The sequence below is a fragment of the Trematosphaeria pertusa genome, assembly GCF_010094035.1.
Source record: "Trematosphaeria pertusa strain CBS 122368 unplaced genomic scaffold BU26scaffold_2, whole genome shotgun sequence".
Taxonomy (NCBI): domain Eukaryota; kingdom Fungi; phylum Ascomycota; class Dothideomycetes; order Pleosporales; family Trematosphaeriaceae; genus Trematosphaeria; species Trematosphaeria pertusa.
In genome coordinates this window covers 2,642,121-2,656,486 of record NW_022987213.1, presented here as the reverse complement: position 1 = coordinate 2,656,486, position 14,366 = coordinate 2,642,121, and the positions used below count along the sequence as shown (strand labels likewise).

At 55.8% G+C, this 14,366-nt stretch overlaps 9 protein-coding genes across 9 annotated transcripts; 4 read left to right on the top strand and 5 right to left on the bottom strand.

Annotated features, from left to right (window-relative positions):
* Positions 1-92: 92 nt before the first annotated feature.
* On the top strand, positions 93-756 carry BU26DRAFT_583658 (uncharacterized protein; the record flags this gene model as incomplete). The annotated part of the gene is made up of 2 exons (XM_033834570.1): positions 93-148; positions 291-756. 2 exons carry the CDS (start codon positions 93-95, stop codon positions 724-726), a joined length of 492 nt encoding a protein of 163 aa, XP_033689984.1. The 3' UTR covers positions 727-756.
* Positions 757-1,449: 693 nt separating this feature from the next.
* On the top strand, positions 1,450-3,302 carry BU26DRAFT_148811 (uncharacterized protein). Its single transcript, XM_033819940.1, has 2 exons — positions 1,450-2,397; positions 2,448-3,302. The coding sequence occupies exons 1-2, from the start codon at positions 1,825-1,827 to the stop codon at positions 3,204-3,206; spliced, it is 1,332 nt and encodes a 443-aa protein (XP_033689983.1). The 5' UTR covers positions 1,450-1,824; the 3' UTR covers positions 3,207-3,302.
* On the bottom strand, positions 3,302-3,803 carry BU26DRAFT_148743 (uncharacterized protein). Its single transcript, XM_033819939.1, has one exon. It carries the CDS (start codon positions 3,674-3,676, stop codon positions 3,398-3,400), a length of 279 nt encoding a protein of 92 aa, XP_033689982.1. The 5' UTR covers positions 3,677-3,803; the 3' UTR covers positions 3,302-3,397.
* A 127-nt stretch (positions 3,804-3,930) lies between these two features.
* On the bottom strand, positions 3,931-5,377 carry BU26DRAFT_527868 (uncharacterized protein; the record flags this gene model as incomplete). Its single annotated transcript, XM_033830810.1, has 2 exons — positions 3,931-4,990; positions 5,046-5,377. 2 exons carry the CDS (start codon positions 5,375-5,377, stop codon positions 3,931-3,933), a joined length of 1,392 nt encoding a protein of 463 aa, XP_033689981.1.
* A 674-nt stretch (positions 5,378-6,051) lies between these two features.
* BU26DRAFT_514800 (uncharacterized protein) lies at positions 6,052-7,651 on the bottom strand. Its single transcript, XM_033827917.1, has one exon. It carries the CDS (start codon positions 7,197-7,199, stop codon positions 6,516-6,518), a length of 684 nt encoding a protein of 227 aa, XP_033689980.1. The 5' UTR covers positions 7,200-7,651; the 3' UTR covers positions 6,052-6,515.
* Positions 7,652-8,336: 685 nt separating this feature from the next.
* Positions 8,337-9,251, top strand: BU26DRAFT_148828 (uncharacterized protein). Its single transcript, XM_033819941.1, has 2 exons — positions 8,337-8,664; positions 9,075-9,251. The coding sequence occupies exons 1-2, from the start codon at positions 8,472-8,474 to the stop codon at positions 9,191-9,193; spliced, it is 312 nt and encodes a 103-aa protein (XP_033689979.1). The 5' UTR covers positions 8,337-8,471; the 3' UTR covers positions 9,194-9,251.
* A 1,080-nt stretch (positions 9,252-10,331) lies between these two features.
* On the top strand, positions 10,332-11,233 carry BU26DRAFT_416822 (Cloroperoxidase; the record flags this gene model as incomplete). Its single annotated transcript, XM_033823178.1, has 3 exons — positions 10,332-10,786; positions 10,847-11,001; positions 11,067-11,233. 3 exons carry the CDS (start codon positions 10,332-10,334, stop codon positions 11,231-11,233), a joined length of 777 nt encoding a protein of 258 aa, XP_033689978.1.
* Positions 11,234-11,446: 213 nt separating this feature from the next.
* Positions 11,447-13,279, bottom strand: BU26DRAFT_600576 (succinic semialdehyde dehydrogenase; the record flags this gene model as incomplete). Its single annotated transcript, XM_033835181.1, has 4 exons — positions 11,447-12,612; positions 12,670-13,039; positions 13,094-13,181; positions 13,259-13,279. The coding sequence occupies 4 exons, from the start codon at positions 13,277-13,279 to the stop codon at positions 11,595-11,597; spliced, it is 1,497 nt and encodes a 498-aa protein (XP_033689977.1). The 3' UTR covers positions 11,447-11,594.
* Positions 13,280-13,996: 717 nt separating this feature from the next.
* BU26DRAFT_559614 (uncharacterized protein) lies at positions 13,997-14,355 on the bottom strand (the record flags this gene model as incomplete). The annotated part of the gene is made up of 2 exons (XM_033832720.1): positions 13,997-14,054; positions 14,105-14,355. The coding sequence occupies 2 exons, from the start codon at positions 14,353-14,355 to the stop codon at positions 13,997-13,999; spliced, it is 309 nt and encodes a 102-aa protein (XP_033689976.1).
* Positions 14,356-14,366: the final 11 nt, after the last annotated feature.

The window sequence follows — 14,366 nt, the reverse complement described above, 5'->3', positions numbered from 1 at the left end:
GATGCACGCAGCTCGGGCGCGACGGTTCTGACGGCAAGTGCTGACAGGTACTGTACTTGACCACCATCTGTTTCAGCGACCAGGCAAACATCATGCTGCACGTGGCGAGTGGGAGGAACATGCTTAATGCAGCCATCGTATGTACACAGTAGGTTGTTGGTTGGCGCATGGAGCTCGTTCGTTATCGTTCGTTCTTCTGCTCACCGCCGCCCTCGTCAACTGCATATGAATCCTTCACAAGCTGCTGGACTCCTCGCACGTTTCTTGCCCGGCTGATGAATGCAGGGCAGGTATGCGGGATCCCGGTCATTGCGGGTCGGTAAGCGCTCCAAGGCTCTTCATTGGAAGAAAAGACACGACAAAGGACGAGGCGCCGTCGTCCCCCTCGATAACACGAGCGTTAATGCCGGAGGCCACGGCGTCTTCTTTCCAATTTCTGTGCCGCTTCTAGGGCGAACAGGATGTGAGCTCATGGGCGGCCGCGGGCGCGGAGATACCGTGCTTGACAGCGGCCCAGATTATTCCCAAGATTTGCGCCATGGTGCCGCCGAGCGAGCAACGTTCGTAACGACGCTTGGGCGAGCGCCCCCTGAAAATCCAGACTATTACCCCGGATCAGAGCCAAGAACAGGTAGCGTCTCCGCAGCTTGTTGCGTCAAAGGGGAATCCGAATTCGCTTCCCCGAGTCATGGGCCCCCACTGATCGTCTCCAATACGCTGGAGTAGGGCAAAAGAAGAGAGACAGGATAACGATCAATAGAAACTCTGATAAAACGCCGGGTTGTCTAGCAGCGTGCGGCAAACAATATTAGGAAGAAAGCACAAAGGAAACGATCATGCAGCTTTGCGGCGAACAAACTCGCCTGCTTCTCGCACAGGCCTACATAACCGTACGTATTGCTGACAGACAAAGGACGTCGATGGCCACGTGGTGGCGGGAGCCCCGGCCCTTGCCCGTCGGTGAAACTCATCACACGACAGCAGAGTCGCAGAACGCCCCGCGGGGTGGCACAAGTGGCACAATCGCCGCAAGCCTTCCTTCCATGCGACCAGCGTTTTGAAGCCGCGGCCATGCCTACCGTTCCTTGACTGGTTCCCTACTCCCTACCCAAGCCCGCCAATCCCTTCATCCGTTGACGAGTGCGCCATCCGGCCACCTCCAACCAACCGTCAATACAGCGATTGGCAGCAGGGGGCACCCAGACGCGAGGCCCTCACTTTTACCCAAGCCGATTCTTTCACAATTAGCGTCTGTGGTGGGGTGGAGTTGCAGATGCTTAGCTGCCGTCGATACTTGCATGCGGACGGGTCTATTCCGCAATGGACGATTGAGTTTGCACGACTCCTGTCAACTTAAGATGGCGTTCTCGCTATGCCCCAGGATTCTGCTCGTTCTCCTAATTTTTCTGCTTTCCTTTTTGCTGTCGTCTGTTCTTTGAGCGTTCGGTCGCATAATCGATAAGTACCCAGCCAGCCATCACACATCAAGGGGCGCATTACGTCCGTGAGCGACGCCTGTCCCGTGGGAGCCGCACCTTCTTTGATCCCTCGTTCAGCCACCGTTGATTGCGAAACCTTTGTCCATAAGCATATCGTTGCCTCTTCTGGTAATCGATAGAGAATTCGATCCTCCCCCGCCGAACATCGAGATATTGGACAATAGCGAGGAGCGCCCGTGACAGCCCTTGGAAGCTACTGCGTTAAAGTCGATTTGCCCTGCTCAGTACCATCATGGTGTCTTGAAAGGCACTGAAAACGGCCGGCTACCTCACCTTTCTAACCTCCTTCATCCATCCGAGTCGAATTGAAACGACACACGACCCAATGGTCAAGATGGCTCCCTTCGAAATGGCTTCCCTCGAAGCCAGATCCGTCCTCGCAAAGCGCTATTTCCCCTACCCCAATAGCCTGGATCCCCTCACCCCGGTGTTCAAAACTGGCCTTATCCCCGTAGCGCTCTTCGCCATGATGTCGCTGATATCAGTTTCGGCGCTCATCTGCTTCATCACATACCGCTTAATATCCTGGCGCAAGCACTACAAGGAGTACGTCGGATACAATCAATATGTCCTCCTCATCTACAACCTGCTGCTGGCGGATCTGCAGCAGTCCATCGCCTTCACGATCTCGTTCCACTGGTTGAGGCTGGACAAGATCCTTGCGCCTACGGCCGCGTGCTTCGTCCAAGGCTGGTTCTTGCATATCGGCGATGTGGCGAGCGGGTTCTTCGTGCTGGCCATTGCGATACATACGTGGTTTGGCGTTGTGAAGGGAGTTAGGATGCCGTACAAGTGGTTCGTCGCGTCGATCCTGTTGATTTGGGGCCTGGCGTTGCTCCTGACTATTCTTGGACCGGCGATGCATGGAGACCATTACTTTGCGCGAGCTGGAGGATGGGTGAGTACGATTCCAAGCAAATGAAGATGTTGGCGCTAACGGGTAGCCAGTGCTGGGTTTCCGTTGATTTCGAGGCCGAACGCCTGTGGCTTCACTACCTCTGGATCTTCATCGTCGAATTCGGCACCATTGCCATCTACGCCCACGTTTTCTTCTACCTGCGAAAGAGCATCCGAAACATCATGCACAACGACACGAGCAAGCTCTCGCGAGCCACCAGATTCATGGTCTTGTACCCGGCGGCGTACGTCATCCTCACGTTCCCGATTGCCCTGGGTCGAATGATTACAATGGCTGGTGTCGACATGCCCGACATCTTCTTCTGCATCGCTGGAGCCTTTTTGGCGTCCTGCGGCTGGATTGACGCTGTCCTCTACACACTAACCCGTCGCGTATTCATCGGCGGCGACATCTCCAGCCACCACTACAATCGAACTGTAACCGCCATATCAATGAACGCCTCCCGTCCAGGAGACGACACCCACTTCGGGCTGCAGTCGATGAACAAAGAAGTCGGGACTGCACGCACGGTAACGATCGTCGGAGGCAGCAACCGCATGTCGCGCATCGTCGACCACTCGCGAGGCCGCAAAGGCGCCCGTGGAAGGGGACTTGAGGATACTCTCCGCGAAACAAGTCCGACGGGATCTCAGGACTCGATAATGAAGCCCGGACCCAACGTCATCGGCATAACTACTGAGACAAACATCCAGGTGGAATCCGCCAGCGAAAGCAGTAGCCCCATCATTCCGGGCAGGTTAGTATCGAGAAACCCGAGCCAAAGCGGCTTCAGTACGCATTCGAGGTGATCGCCGCGTAGCGTAGATGCATTTGTAGAGGAGTATTTGAATGTAACGGCCTTTATGCATTGTAGATGCCGATGCTGCTGGTTTGGCTCGGGGTGAGATGAGGGAGACGATAATCTTCGATACCGCGATGGTGGGGAATTTGCTTTCTTTGTATGCTTCTTTGTGCACCAAGATACCGGGGAACCCTTGGTCTAATGGCGAACCGGTTCATGTACGATACCAACTTCCCCCGCCTTGTTTCCGGTTGCATCCGTTTGCGGGCTTGCTTCTTCGTCCCAGATACCAAGGTCCCGGGATGGTGTGCTTTGTATGGGATGCGCGGTTACTTCCTGTCGATATACCCGAATGAAATTCAGTACATCTTTGTTAAGGCGAGTGTCTGGACGCCCTGGTGAGCACATCCCCAAAACTGAAGACTTGGGGTGGAGTAGAAATATTGATTCTGTGTCTAAGATACGGAGCCAGGGCATCCTGGTCGGGAATGGGGTATCTACAACACTAACGAGGAGAGAGCTCCGAATTCAAAGTCGTAGGTGATCTGCGAATATGCTGGATCGATATATGTACAGTGTTACATATGTTACAAACCTGGGTATCAAGTCCTAATGGTCATACGATAAATATACAAAGGTTGCATGAAGGCGATTGCAATGCGTTCGGACTGGTGCATTGACGGTGAGATGTGGATTGGCGGTGCACCTTCGAGGGGAGAGCCGTAGATGTCTCAGTGCCGTCCCTTTATCGAGCGTTTGGAAGGAAGCCTAATCCGACTTCTCAATTTTGAGAGCGAGTCTGGGGGAGCCGGATCAAATGCGGCAAATGGGTCCTGCCAACCGTCTTCCTGAGGTGGATTCGTGTTGGCGGCTTCCGGCGAAGCAGTAACCGGATTCACCCCTGTGAATGAGCTCGACGCTGCTATATCTTTTGTAGAATCAGATAGCGCGGAGAGTTCAGCGCTTCCGGCTGCCTGGGCTAGCTCCTGCTGTAAGACGAAGCTCCTATGCTTCCACTTCAGGATCTCCTCTCTTTGTAGTAGCTCTCGCTCCTTTGCTTCAATCTCCGCGGCCTTGCGGTCGGCCTTTAATTCTGCGTCGGCTTGTTCCAGACGGTCAGCTTCGGTCGCTTTCTGCTGAGCAGGGGGAAATGTCCGTTTGCTTCGAGGAAACGATCTCCTCTGCCGTATTGGAGACGGTGGCGTTCGTAAAGCTTCCATGGAGGCCATGAGGAGTTGCTGCTGAAAATGGAGTAGCTGTTGCTCCCTCTGGTTGAGCAGAGCCTCCCGCTCGATGTGTATCCTTTCGTTGGTAAGCGGTCCGACGGTCTGGCTGACGGGAAGCATGTTCCTCCGAGATCGCTCCTCATTCCATATTCTCACTGAACTCTGTTTTGGCGGTTGAAGCTTGTCTCTGCGTGATGCTCCCTTCAGCCTGGGGACGTGTCGGTCGCGGGCTTTCTGCGGTCCAGTATCGGGCTCGGGAATCTGCGTGCGACGAAGCCTCGTGGATGTGGATAGCGTGAGGCCGTTGCCTAAGCGCACGTTGGGCTGGAGGACATTCTCGACTAGAGTCCCTCGAAACGTTATTAAGGCGGTTTTGATGTCTTCCCTATGCGCATAACTTAGTCCTTTCGGAACGCTCGAGAACTGTGCAGACACCGGGTATGAGCCAGATTCATCTAATTCGAAGTCCACTCTCTCGAAAGGCTCTTTCTCTACCACGACTCTTTGCCCATCACAAGCGTTGCGGGCCAGAATGTTATACGATCTCGGAGACGGCCGAGGTTTTCTAGTGCGAGTGTATTAGCCATAAGCTCAAAGCGGACTACCTCGACAGGACTCACGCAATGACAATGAGCCGACTCCTGCTCGGGTCTTTTCTTCTAATCCGCTCGATGCTCGGAGACGGGCCGCGCACAAAATGTTGAAGCAGTTTCATTTCTGCTTCGAAACGGTCATGCTCGAGGTACTTGCCAGGATTGATGAATACGGAGCCATCCTCGAAATAGCCCCATCCGTAGGGAGTCTTGCTCCGGGGCGATACGTAGAGGTTGCCAAGGTTTACAAAGTTTTTGACATTGTTTGCGACGGGTTGTGGCAGCGGACCCCACGGCGGTACGCTGTAGAGCCTGCCGAGATTGACAAAATTCCTCGACATGCGCACATAGTGAGCCATCGTTGGCCGAACGCTCCCAGCTCTCTCCAGAAGACGCCGTTTCCCGGACCTCTTATTCCTGATGTGTCCGATATCTCCCTCGTTTCGACGGTCGAAGTAGGTATCGCTCGGTGGGTAACGGCGGTAGAGGCGATGTCGCCATCGTATATGCTGAGGTTTTGGGCGAAGGACGTCACCGTAGGTGTTGCGCGTACATCTCAAGCATGTGCGGGAGCCGAGTCGAGCAGAGGGCCGGTAGCGTCGGCAAAAAGGTAGAGAGACTCTATGTTACCGAGAAGTGTCAGCGCCCCTCTGAAACAAAATCGAAGGCAGAATATGAAACGTACTGAATTGTTTGGGGTGGTGGTTTGGTGGCTTCGAAGGATTCGCACTGCAGAAAGCACATGAAGGCGCACAGACGTACATCCAACCCTCGCGAGGAGGATCGACACGTCGTCCAGAGCCCGAGGCGCCTTTAATTACACCTCACTTCATGCGGCGGGGTGCATTTTCTCACCCTCATTCTCCAACGGCCATCCTCTTCTCCTAGCTTTTGAGCCGCCGAGCTCCCTGCAGCAATACGGAGGGTCTTCGGCGCAAAACACCAGCAGCCAGATCACGGGACTTGGCATCTCACTCGCGCTGCAACGCGATGGTACCCGATGACGACATGATACGAGTTTCGGAGCATGCACGATATGCTCGATAAACACCGAGCACAAAAGGTTCTATGCTCATACGAACCGTGCCATTTAGTAAAAGAGAAGGCAAGCTTTTCATCCGGTCATTCACGCGTCCCTCAACCAACGCATCCATGGATCCTCCGTTTATGCCCAGAACTCCTGCTACAACGCAAACAACATGAAGACGCCTTTTCCAAAACCTGCTGGGCACTGGCCGCAGTGTAGGGCCTTCATCTGTGCCCAGCCCAGTCTACACCTCTAATAGATTTGTTATGGAAATCTCTCCTTGTCTCTCCCGCCTAGGAAGGATAGCGGACCCGGTACGCAGAAGCGGGCATGCAGGAAACCACCGCTTAGCACCTTGGAAGGTGACGGTATCGCGCATGCATCTTGCTCGTGGGCTCCTCCTCTTCGTCCTGGCCTGCCGTCGGATCTCTCGAGACTCGGCGATGCGCTTTGCAACGGGCCGTCAATCTCTATGATGCATCGACCTTGTCGACGATGCTATCAATTGCCATTGATCGCGTAGACGGCGTTGTCGGCGTTGGTGGCGCTTTTCCTTCGGGTTGGCTGACCGCAGGCTGTGGTTGCAGCTGGGTCGCAGACGTGCTGGTTCTTTCAGCCGCAGATTCCTCCTCCTCACCGACGACTTCTTCTACCTCCCGTAACCAGTTCGCCTTTAACACTTCCATCGGGGGATCCAGATCACCAGGCTTTCCGCCTCGTCGCGCTTCAGCGGCACTCATCTTCCGCTCACCACGCTTATGGGGGTGGAAGTGCATGCGCCGCAGGTGGCTTGCAGCGTTATAGCACTCGTTATACCTCTTTCCGGTCTGGCAGGCCTTGCAGTTCGCAAGGAAGCTTTTGTCGGGAGAGGTGTCGATGGTCACCCAGACTTTGCGCGTCTTCCTGTGGACTCTGTTCGTATGACGTCTGAGTTCATGCTCGCTGCGGAAGCCGTCGGGATAGTCATTGCAAGTTGGGCATTTCAGTCGCAATACTCTTCGCGGCGGGGTCTTACCCGGCGCCTGGAACGTCGGCGATGTCGTCGGGGTGTCAACTGTCGGCGCCGTCACAACGGTTTCCTTGGGCGGCGCTGGCTCGATCGGATCGCTGGTCTGCGTTCCAGCAGAGGTGCTGGTAGGCGCTTCCTCTTTCATCCTGACTTTACGTCTTGCTGGAGGCATCCGAGGCTTGGGGCGATTGAGCAAGGCTGTAAGAACTGGAGTACTCTGACTGCTCGCCCGGACGTATTCGGAAGTTGATGTTCTCTTTTCGGTGGGGCGACTATTCCGGCCTCCAACGAATGGTCGCGGCGAATAACGACGAGGAATTAGATGAAAATGAGGGCACTGGCAGGGTGTCCGGTCTTTAGGAGCGTTCCTGAGGGCGATCAGGGCACGGCGGGGACAGCTGCCTGATATCCCGATTTTCGCTGGTTTGGGTGGAGGTTGCGCACGAGGCTGAGTTCAGCCCGGCGTCAGCCTCGCTTTGGCCATCTGAGTGGGCGATTTGAGCTGCAGCCACCGCCTGAAGCAGTGAGCTGATCGCCCATTGGATCTTCAGCCTCAGCCTGAAGGTCCTCCATTCGAGGACGCCAATCAGGCAGGACGACGCGCACAGCTGCGACGCCCCTCGGCCGGTTTGGTTCGATAAATAAAAAAGAAACGAACGTCCCGCACAACCCTGTATCGGATCATTCCGCAGATGCACACAATGGCAACTCCAAGAGCGCGAGGCTTCCTGGTTGGCGAGCGCATCGTGTGGTGACGCGCTTGGTCATCCTCCTCTATTTCCAGACGCTAGTTTTCGTCTATTTCGAGCTTCGAAACAACAGCACCATCTCCAGGTCGCATCACCGCCGCACATCGCCCTGCCGTTTCTCATAGATGGCAGAGTCATGTGCGGCATCTGCGCGTCTCTCGAGTCCGCCGCTTTTCTTCTTTCTTCAGCCTCGTCAACGTGCAGCCGGAAGCATCCGCCTCGTGGCCGCTTTTGGCCGGCCCACCTCGTTTTCCCAGGTGGAGCCGAGTCACACGCAAATCAGCGCCCGGAGAAAACTTGTTTACATTACGAGGCCTCGCCGAGCGTGAGCCAATTGCTCTCGATTCGCCGATGGCAAGCACCTGCAGATGTTCCAGATCTCCCGACCATGGCCTGAAGCCTCAGGTGCTGCTTTACATAGCAGCTCGTGTCTCAACCTCAAACACATCTCATGATGGGCCAACATGATTGTCGGCGGGGAAGTGTTGAGCTGTACGTGGTGGATCCCCGCCTTTCGAGTGCCAGCTTGGCGGTCTACTCGAAGCGTATAATGGGCGTAAGATCGGCAGCTCAGAGCCCCGAGGCTGACGAACGCTTTGTCCAGCCTCGTACCGTGAAGTGATGTCTCTTGTTATCACACTTGGGGCGCTTGGGAGCGGAGGTATCCCATGCTTGTCGCCGGGGAATCCTTCCCTCGAACTCTATCTGAACGTGCCTCAACTTCGAAAGCAACATTCCGCTCCGCTGGCTTCCAAGGTCACTCGGCCATACCATTCCGACTTTGCAGTGAATGCCTGGGAGGTCCCCGCCGACAGCGGGGTCTCGATGACAAGAGAGGGGGAGGGGTCTGCTTACTGATTCGTAAGCGTTCCCTCTCACAATCGGCAGCGTTGGGAAGACTCGGCGTTTCAAATGCATCTCACACTTCCACAAGCAGATAATTCGCGCCCTCTTGCCGTTCACGGGTAGTCTTGCTTTTTCCACAGTTGCCTCCGCTGCGGCAAGAGGAGGCGTTCTGGCCTTCAGCTAGCAACTTGTCTTTTGCATGACTCCCTCGTCCTATCAGCGGCGCCATTCGCTATCCAGCCTCCGAACTTCCTACAAACATTGCATCAACTGATCAGCAACGGGTTGCACATCAGCACTGCCCCCTCGAGCGTTGGAGGGGACTAAGACATTGAGGGGGTGCCGACCTCCCAGCACCGTGGCGAACTTCTACTCCCATCAAGATTTTGCCCTTGCTCTGACCGCTGTCCCACTCACATCGCTAGTCATCGCTGCCGGCATTTCAATTGATGCCGCTCAAGTGCAGACGGCTCTTTTTCAAAGCCCAGTCGCTCACTGTCAACGTTCGCGCTTTCAATGTCGGCGAGACAGGCACACCATTTAAGGGCCTTTCTCCCAGAGGTACAGTGGGAGCGCGGTGATCCGAATGTGTTGACGGACGCTTCGCTTCGTTTGCCCAAAGGTATCGGGCAGGAAGGAAGTAGAATCCATTCCAAGAGCTACCAAGCGGCCATTTTCTCTTTTACCACCCAACGTCTGCAGCATGCACCTAACAACAGGAGAAATAGATCACAGAAGTGAGCTGATATCTCTAGGGACTCCCTACATGTCCATTGACCAATACCTTCTGCCCGGGTCGGTTCCAGCCCACGGATGGCTCCAAAATCCTCGACCTCGGTCCCGACCGTCCCACGCATAGGCGAAAAAAATTAGTTCATGAAGTTGGGCTCTTTGGGATCATTATGAACGTTAATGGATTACACCAACGGCCGGGGTGAAGGTCATGACCTGGGACTCCCCCAGCTGAAGACGACCAGCCCCCAACCTCGTCACACACACACCTAGACGCGCTTTTGACGAAAATCCTACCGGTCGCACAGTCATATGCCATGGGCATGGACTCGGTGGCTTTGATCAATTCGGTGCGACCCCGACGGAACACTCCCACACCCGTCGAAAGGATGGTCAGCTGCTTCTGGTCAGCTGCGCGCCTACATTCCGAGTTCGACTTGGAAAAGCGCATTGTGGTCGACGCCGTGCCTATATTTCAACATGCCATTGTAACTGATACCCTACATTTCGTCGATAATATTGAGCGTTCGAGGGCGTTGAGCGCCTGTGGTGGAGATGGCGCGGCTTGGACCTGGGTGCTCTTTTGGGCTCATGGTTGTGGCCCGCTCCTTCCCTCTGCTCTCAGCACCATCGACCATATCCGTACCTTCCCCAACATCGACTCCACGGACGACGAGATATCCCCTTGTGACGTCGCACGTCATGCCTCATCCTTCCCCTAGTATCATCCGCCCTCTGGTCTTTCAGTCCTGTGAGGGTGCGTCTCCCGCAGCACTTTCACTGGCCTCACATCTCAGGTCGAGCAGAGAGCACATTCACCGTCCGGGCGCGCACCTCAACCTATACACATCCGTGCGGCTTCTTTGACGCCTCCAATCGAACCTTGATTCCCAGGCCACAACCCCCTCCTCTCCGTCCACTCGACCATAGATCCTAGGTCTCATTCAGAAATGAAGCTGCTGTCCACCTTCCTTGTCCTCTCCGGGGTCGTTACGGCCCAGGTCAACTTCGACGACTGGCATCCCCCCGTCCCTGGCGATTTCCGCTCTCCGTGCCCCGCGCTCAACTCGCTCGCCAACCACGGCATCATCCCCCGCGACGGCAAGAACCTCACCGTGCCGTTTCTAGTAAAAGCGCTGCCCCAAGCTCTCAACCTCAGCGTCGAGGTAGCTACCATCGTCGCCTCAGCCGGTCTGCGCACTTCCTCCGACCCGGCGAGCGGTGTCTTCACCCTCGACGACCTCAACAAGCACAACGCTATCGAGCACGATGCGTCCCTCACGCGCAGGGACTACAATCTTGGAGGCGAGAAGCAGAACTTCTGCCCGAAGATCTTTCATGAGTTCTTAGGGTACTTCAAAGGGAAGGAGCAGATCAGCATTCCGCTTGCGGCAGCGGCGCGATGGTGGGCCCTTACTCCCCCTTCTATATGTGTATATCCTGCGGGATTTCTGACTAGCGCTAGGGGCCGCGTCAAAACGGAGCGCTGCCGAAATCCTAAGTTCTCCTACACTGCGTTGAATCGGTTCAATTCGTACAGCGAATCTGCCATCTACAGCGAGCTTTTGCGGGATCCAAAGACTGACACTGTGCCGATTGAGTTCATCAAGATCTTCTTCGGTATGTGGATGAGAAAGCTACCCTCCTCAGCCCTCCGTGCAGCAGTGCTGACAGGATTGTTCTAGCCCAGGAGCGGCTGCCCTACAAGGAAGGCTGGCGTCCCGTCAATTTGATCAACGGCTTTAGCCTCGCGGCTGATATACTGCAGCTCTCGCTCAATACTCCCGAGGAGAGGGCAGACAGCGCTGGAATCGAAGACGGGTTTGTGACGTCTCATGGCGCGATGTTCTAGGGAGGGCTGACAGGGGCCTGCATGGAAGAATATGATGTAGATTCCGGGGTGGATATGGGTGCTGGAGTTCGGGTTTCTCATACGGCTGTGTTTGCCATCAGGTAGAAGTGCCGATCGTAGATGCATGGAAATACAACGAAATCTACAAGGAACGCCGTGCTTGGTTTTCATCGCTTTGCGACGGCCCTTGGCTGCGTTCCTCCAGCCTGCTAAACCATATGGTCGGGAGCTGCGGCGCGAGAGCTCGAGATGGTAGCAGTGCAGCAGAACTCATACGTGCCCCATTACTCTCTCGGCCCCTGAGGTACCTTATCGAATCATTTTCATGTACATTGCATCCTCCTACCTACTTACTTACTTACTACGCCCCCTGAAGCGGCTGACCCATCCCACCCAGCGTGATCGTCTTCGTAGTTAGATACTCCTCAATACCCAGCAAGCTGCCCTCGCGCCCAAACCCGCTCTCCTTGACCCCGCCAAACGGCGCCGCAGGATCCGAAATCAACCCCGTGTTAACACCCACCATGCCCACCTCCAGCGCCTCAGCCACACGGTAACACCGCTGGACATCCCGGCTGAAGAAGTACCCCGCGAGCCCTACCTCCGTCGCATTGGCCAGCTTGACGACATCGGCCTCGGTGTCGAATTTGAACAGGCCGGCGACGGGGCCGAATGTTTCTTCGTGCGCGAGCTGCATGTCGGCCGTCATGTCGCGGATGACGGTGGGCTGGAAGAAGTTGGCGCCGAGATCGGGCAGCTTCTGGCCGCCGATGAGGACCTTGCCGCCCTGGTTGACGGCGTCTTGCACGTGGGCTTCGACCTTGGAGACGGCGCGGTCGTGGATCAGCGGGCCGTGCGTCACGCCTTCGTCGTAGCCGCCGCCGACCTTGAAGCCCTTGACCTTCTCGGCGAACTTGGTGGCGAAGTCGTCGTAGATGCCGCTTTGCACGAATATCCTGTTGGCGCAGACGCACGTCTGGCCCGAGGAGCGGAATTTCGATGTGATGGCGCCCGTAACGGCGGTGTCGAGGTCGGCGTCGTCGAAGACGATGAAGGGCGCGTTGCCGCCGAGCTCGAAGGAGAGTTTCTTGAGCGTGGTGGCGGATTGCTTCATGAGGAGCTTGCCGACACCTGTGGAGCCTGTGAAGGAGACTTTCTTGACGGTGCTGGAGGAGGTGATGGCTTCGCCGACTTCGGGGGTGTTTTTGAGAGCGGTGATGAAGTTGACGACGCCCTTGGGGATGCCGGCGCGGTGCGCGAGCTCGGCGAGCGCGGCTGCTGTGAATGGCGTTTCGCCGGGGGATTTTGCGACTACGGTGCAGCCGGCTGCGAGAGCTGGCCCGATCTTGCGGGTGATCATTGCTGCGGGGAAGTTCCACCTATGTCGCGTGGTTAGGGGATGAAAAATCACACCCGGTCTCCTTCGTGCTACTCACGGTGTGATCAACCCACAAACTCCAACCGGCTCCTTGATAGTAAACACCCTATTCCCTGCAATGCTCGCTGGGATCGTATTCCCATACACCCTCGGAGCTTCCTCAGAGAACCACTCAAAGAAGTTCGCGGCATAGGTAACCTCGCCCTTCGCATCAGCCAGGGGCTTCCCATTCTCCCACGTTATCAACTTCGCGAGGTCGTCGGCATTGTCCAACATAAGTTGGTACCATTTCCGGAGCATGCGGGCGCGCTCGCGGCCTGTGGTCTTGCGGAAGGAGGGGAAGGCTGCGGCTGCGGCTTCGATGGCAGCTTCGGTGTCTGCGCGGTCCATTTCAGGCATTGTTCCAATCACTTTGCCGTTTGCTGGGTCTAGAGGATAGGTTAGCTCTGTGCTTGATGAGGAATGTGCTGGTCCGTCCGTACCTGTGACCTCGAAGGTCTTGCCTGATTTTGCGCCGATCCATTCTCCGTTCACATATGCTTGAGTTTTGAGGAGAGACTTGTCGTTAAGCTAGACCACAAGTCAGCATTCCACATGTGTTTCCTCCAGCGTTGCTAGCCCGGACGCGCGATTGTCTATAAACTTACCTGAGGCACCGAATGACCCATGGTGTAGCTTCTCTGTAGAATAACCGGTAGCGTACTCCTCTGAATTCTACTCTTAAAGCCCTGTTGTCGTGCAATTGCCCTGCTGGCAGCTGCAAAAGATCGCATGATGGGCGCAAAGGTGGAGATGTCGTAATTATATATCACAAGACGAACGCGCCCCTCAAATCCAATCTACGGGTATTCTCGACGCAATGCGGGCGTTAGCGGCGTGCCAAGCTGAATGAGACGTTTCTGCGCGGTGGATAGGTGGGCTTGTTGCGGGGAGGATTTGGAGATGCGGAAGCGATGACGTTTGGGGTAGCTGAGAGCTGGGAGCTCTGGTGCGGGGCTTACCTCGGGATCGGGATGCCGAAAGGGCTGAGGGGCGATCGTCCAACTACGCCTGCAAGGGGGAGCTGTTTGGAGAAATTGGATTGGGCTCCTCGGATGCTTTCAATTATCTTATGATGAGGAGGGCGGAATTTGTATAAGGGCGTTTAGCGCGTGTAGCTCCGATAGACGGGGGCAGGACCGCAGGACGTTAACCTTGACAAGTTGAGCTAACAGACGAAAAGCTGTCGCGACGGGACCTGCCGTTCTGAGGGCATCCTAACTGCAATAGACACTAGGTCAAAGGGGTATAACGAGCTCAGTATCAGATCGTACCGACCGGTTCACAGAATCCCACGCACCATCCCCCTGGGGCACTTATCTACCAGCCCTCACATAACCGCCAATCTACCAATACCGACCACCCTTCGCCTTGTAAAACTGCCCCAGATAGCCCGTTGTCGACCTATGCAAACAGTTAGCACGTAAACCTTCCCGGCTCGGCGGCGTATTTACCCTGCCTTCTGCGCCCTGTCTTGCGCCTTCTTCCAGTCCTTCCATCGCTCTTCATCGGGAAGATTTGCGTCGCGCCATTTCTCTTTGCCAGGCTGCTCTGTCTCTGGTCGTTGTCCTTTCTTAAAGAGTTTGTGGTACCATTTCGGCGTGGGCTTCTGGGAGGCGGTCGATGCGCGTGGAGATTTCGTGTCTGGTAGGTGAGGGGAGGAGGAATCGTTGGTAGGGGAACCCGGGGACGATGAATTGGCCATCTTTGACGCGT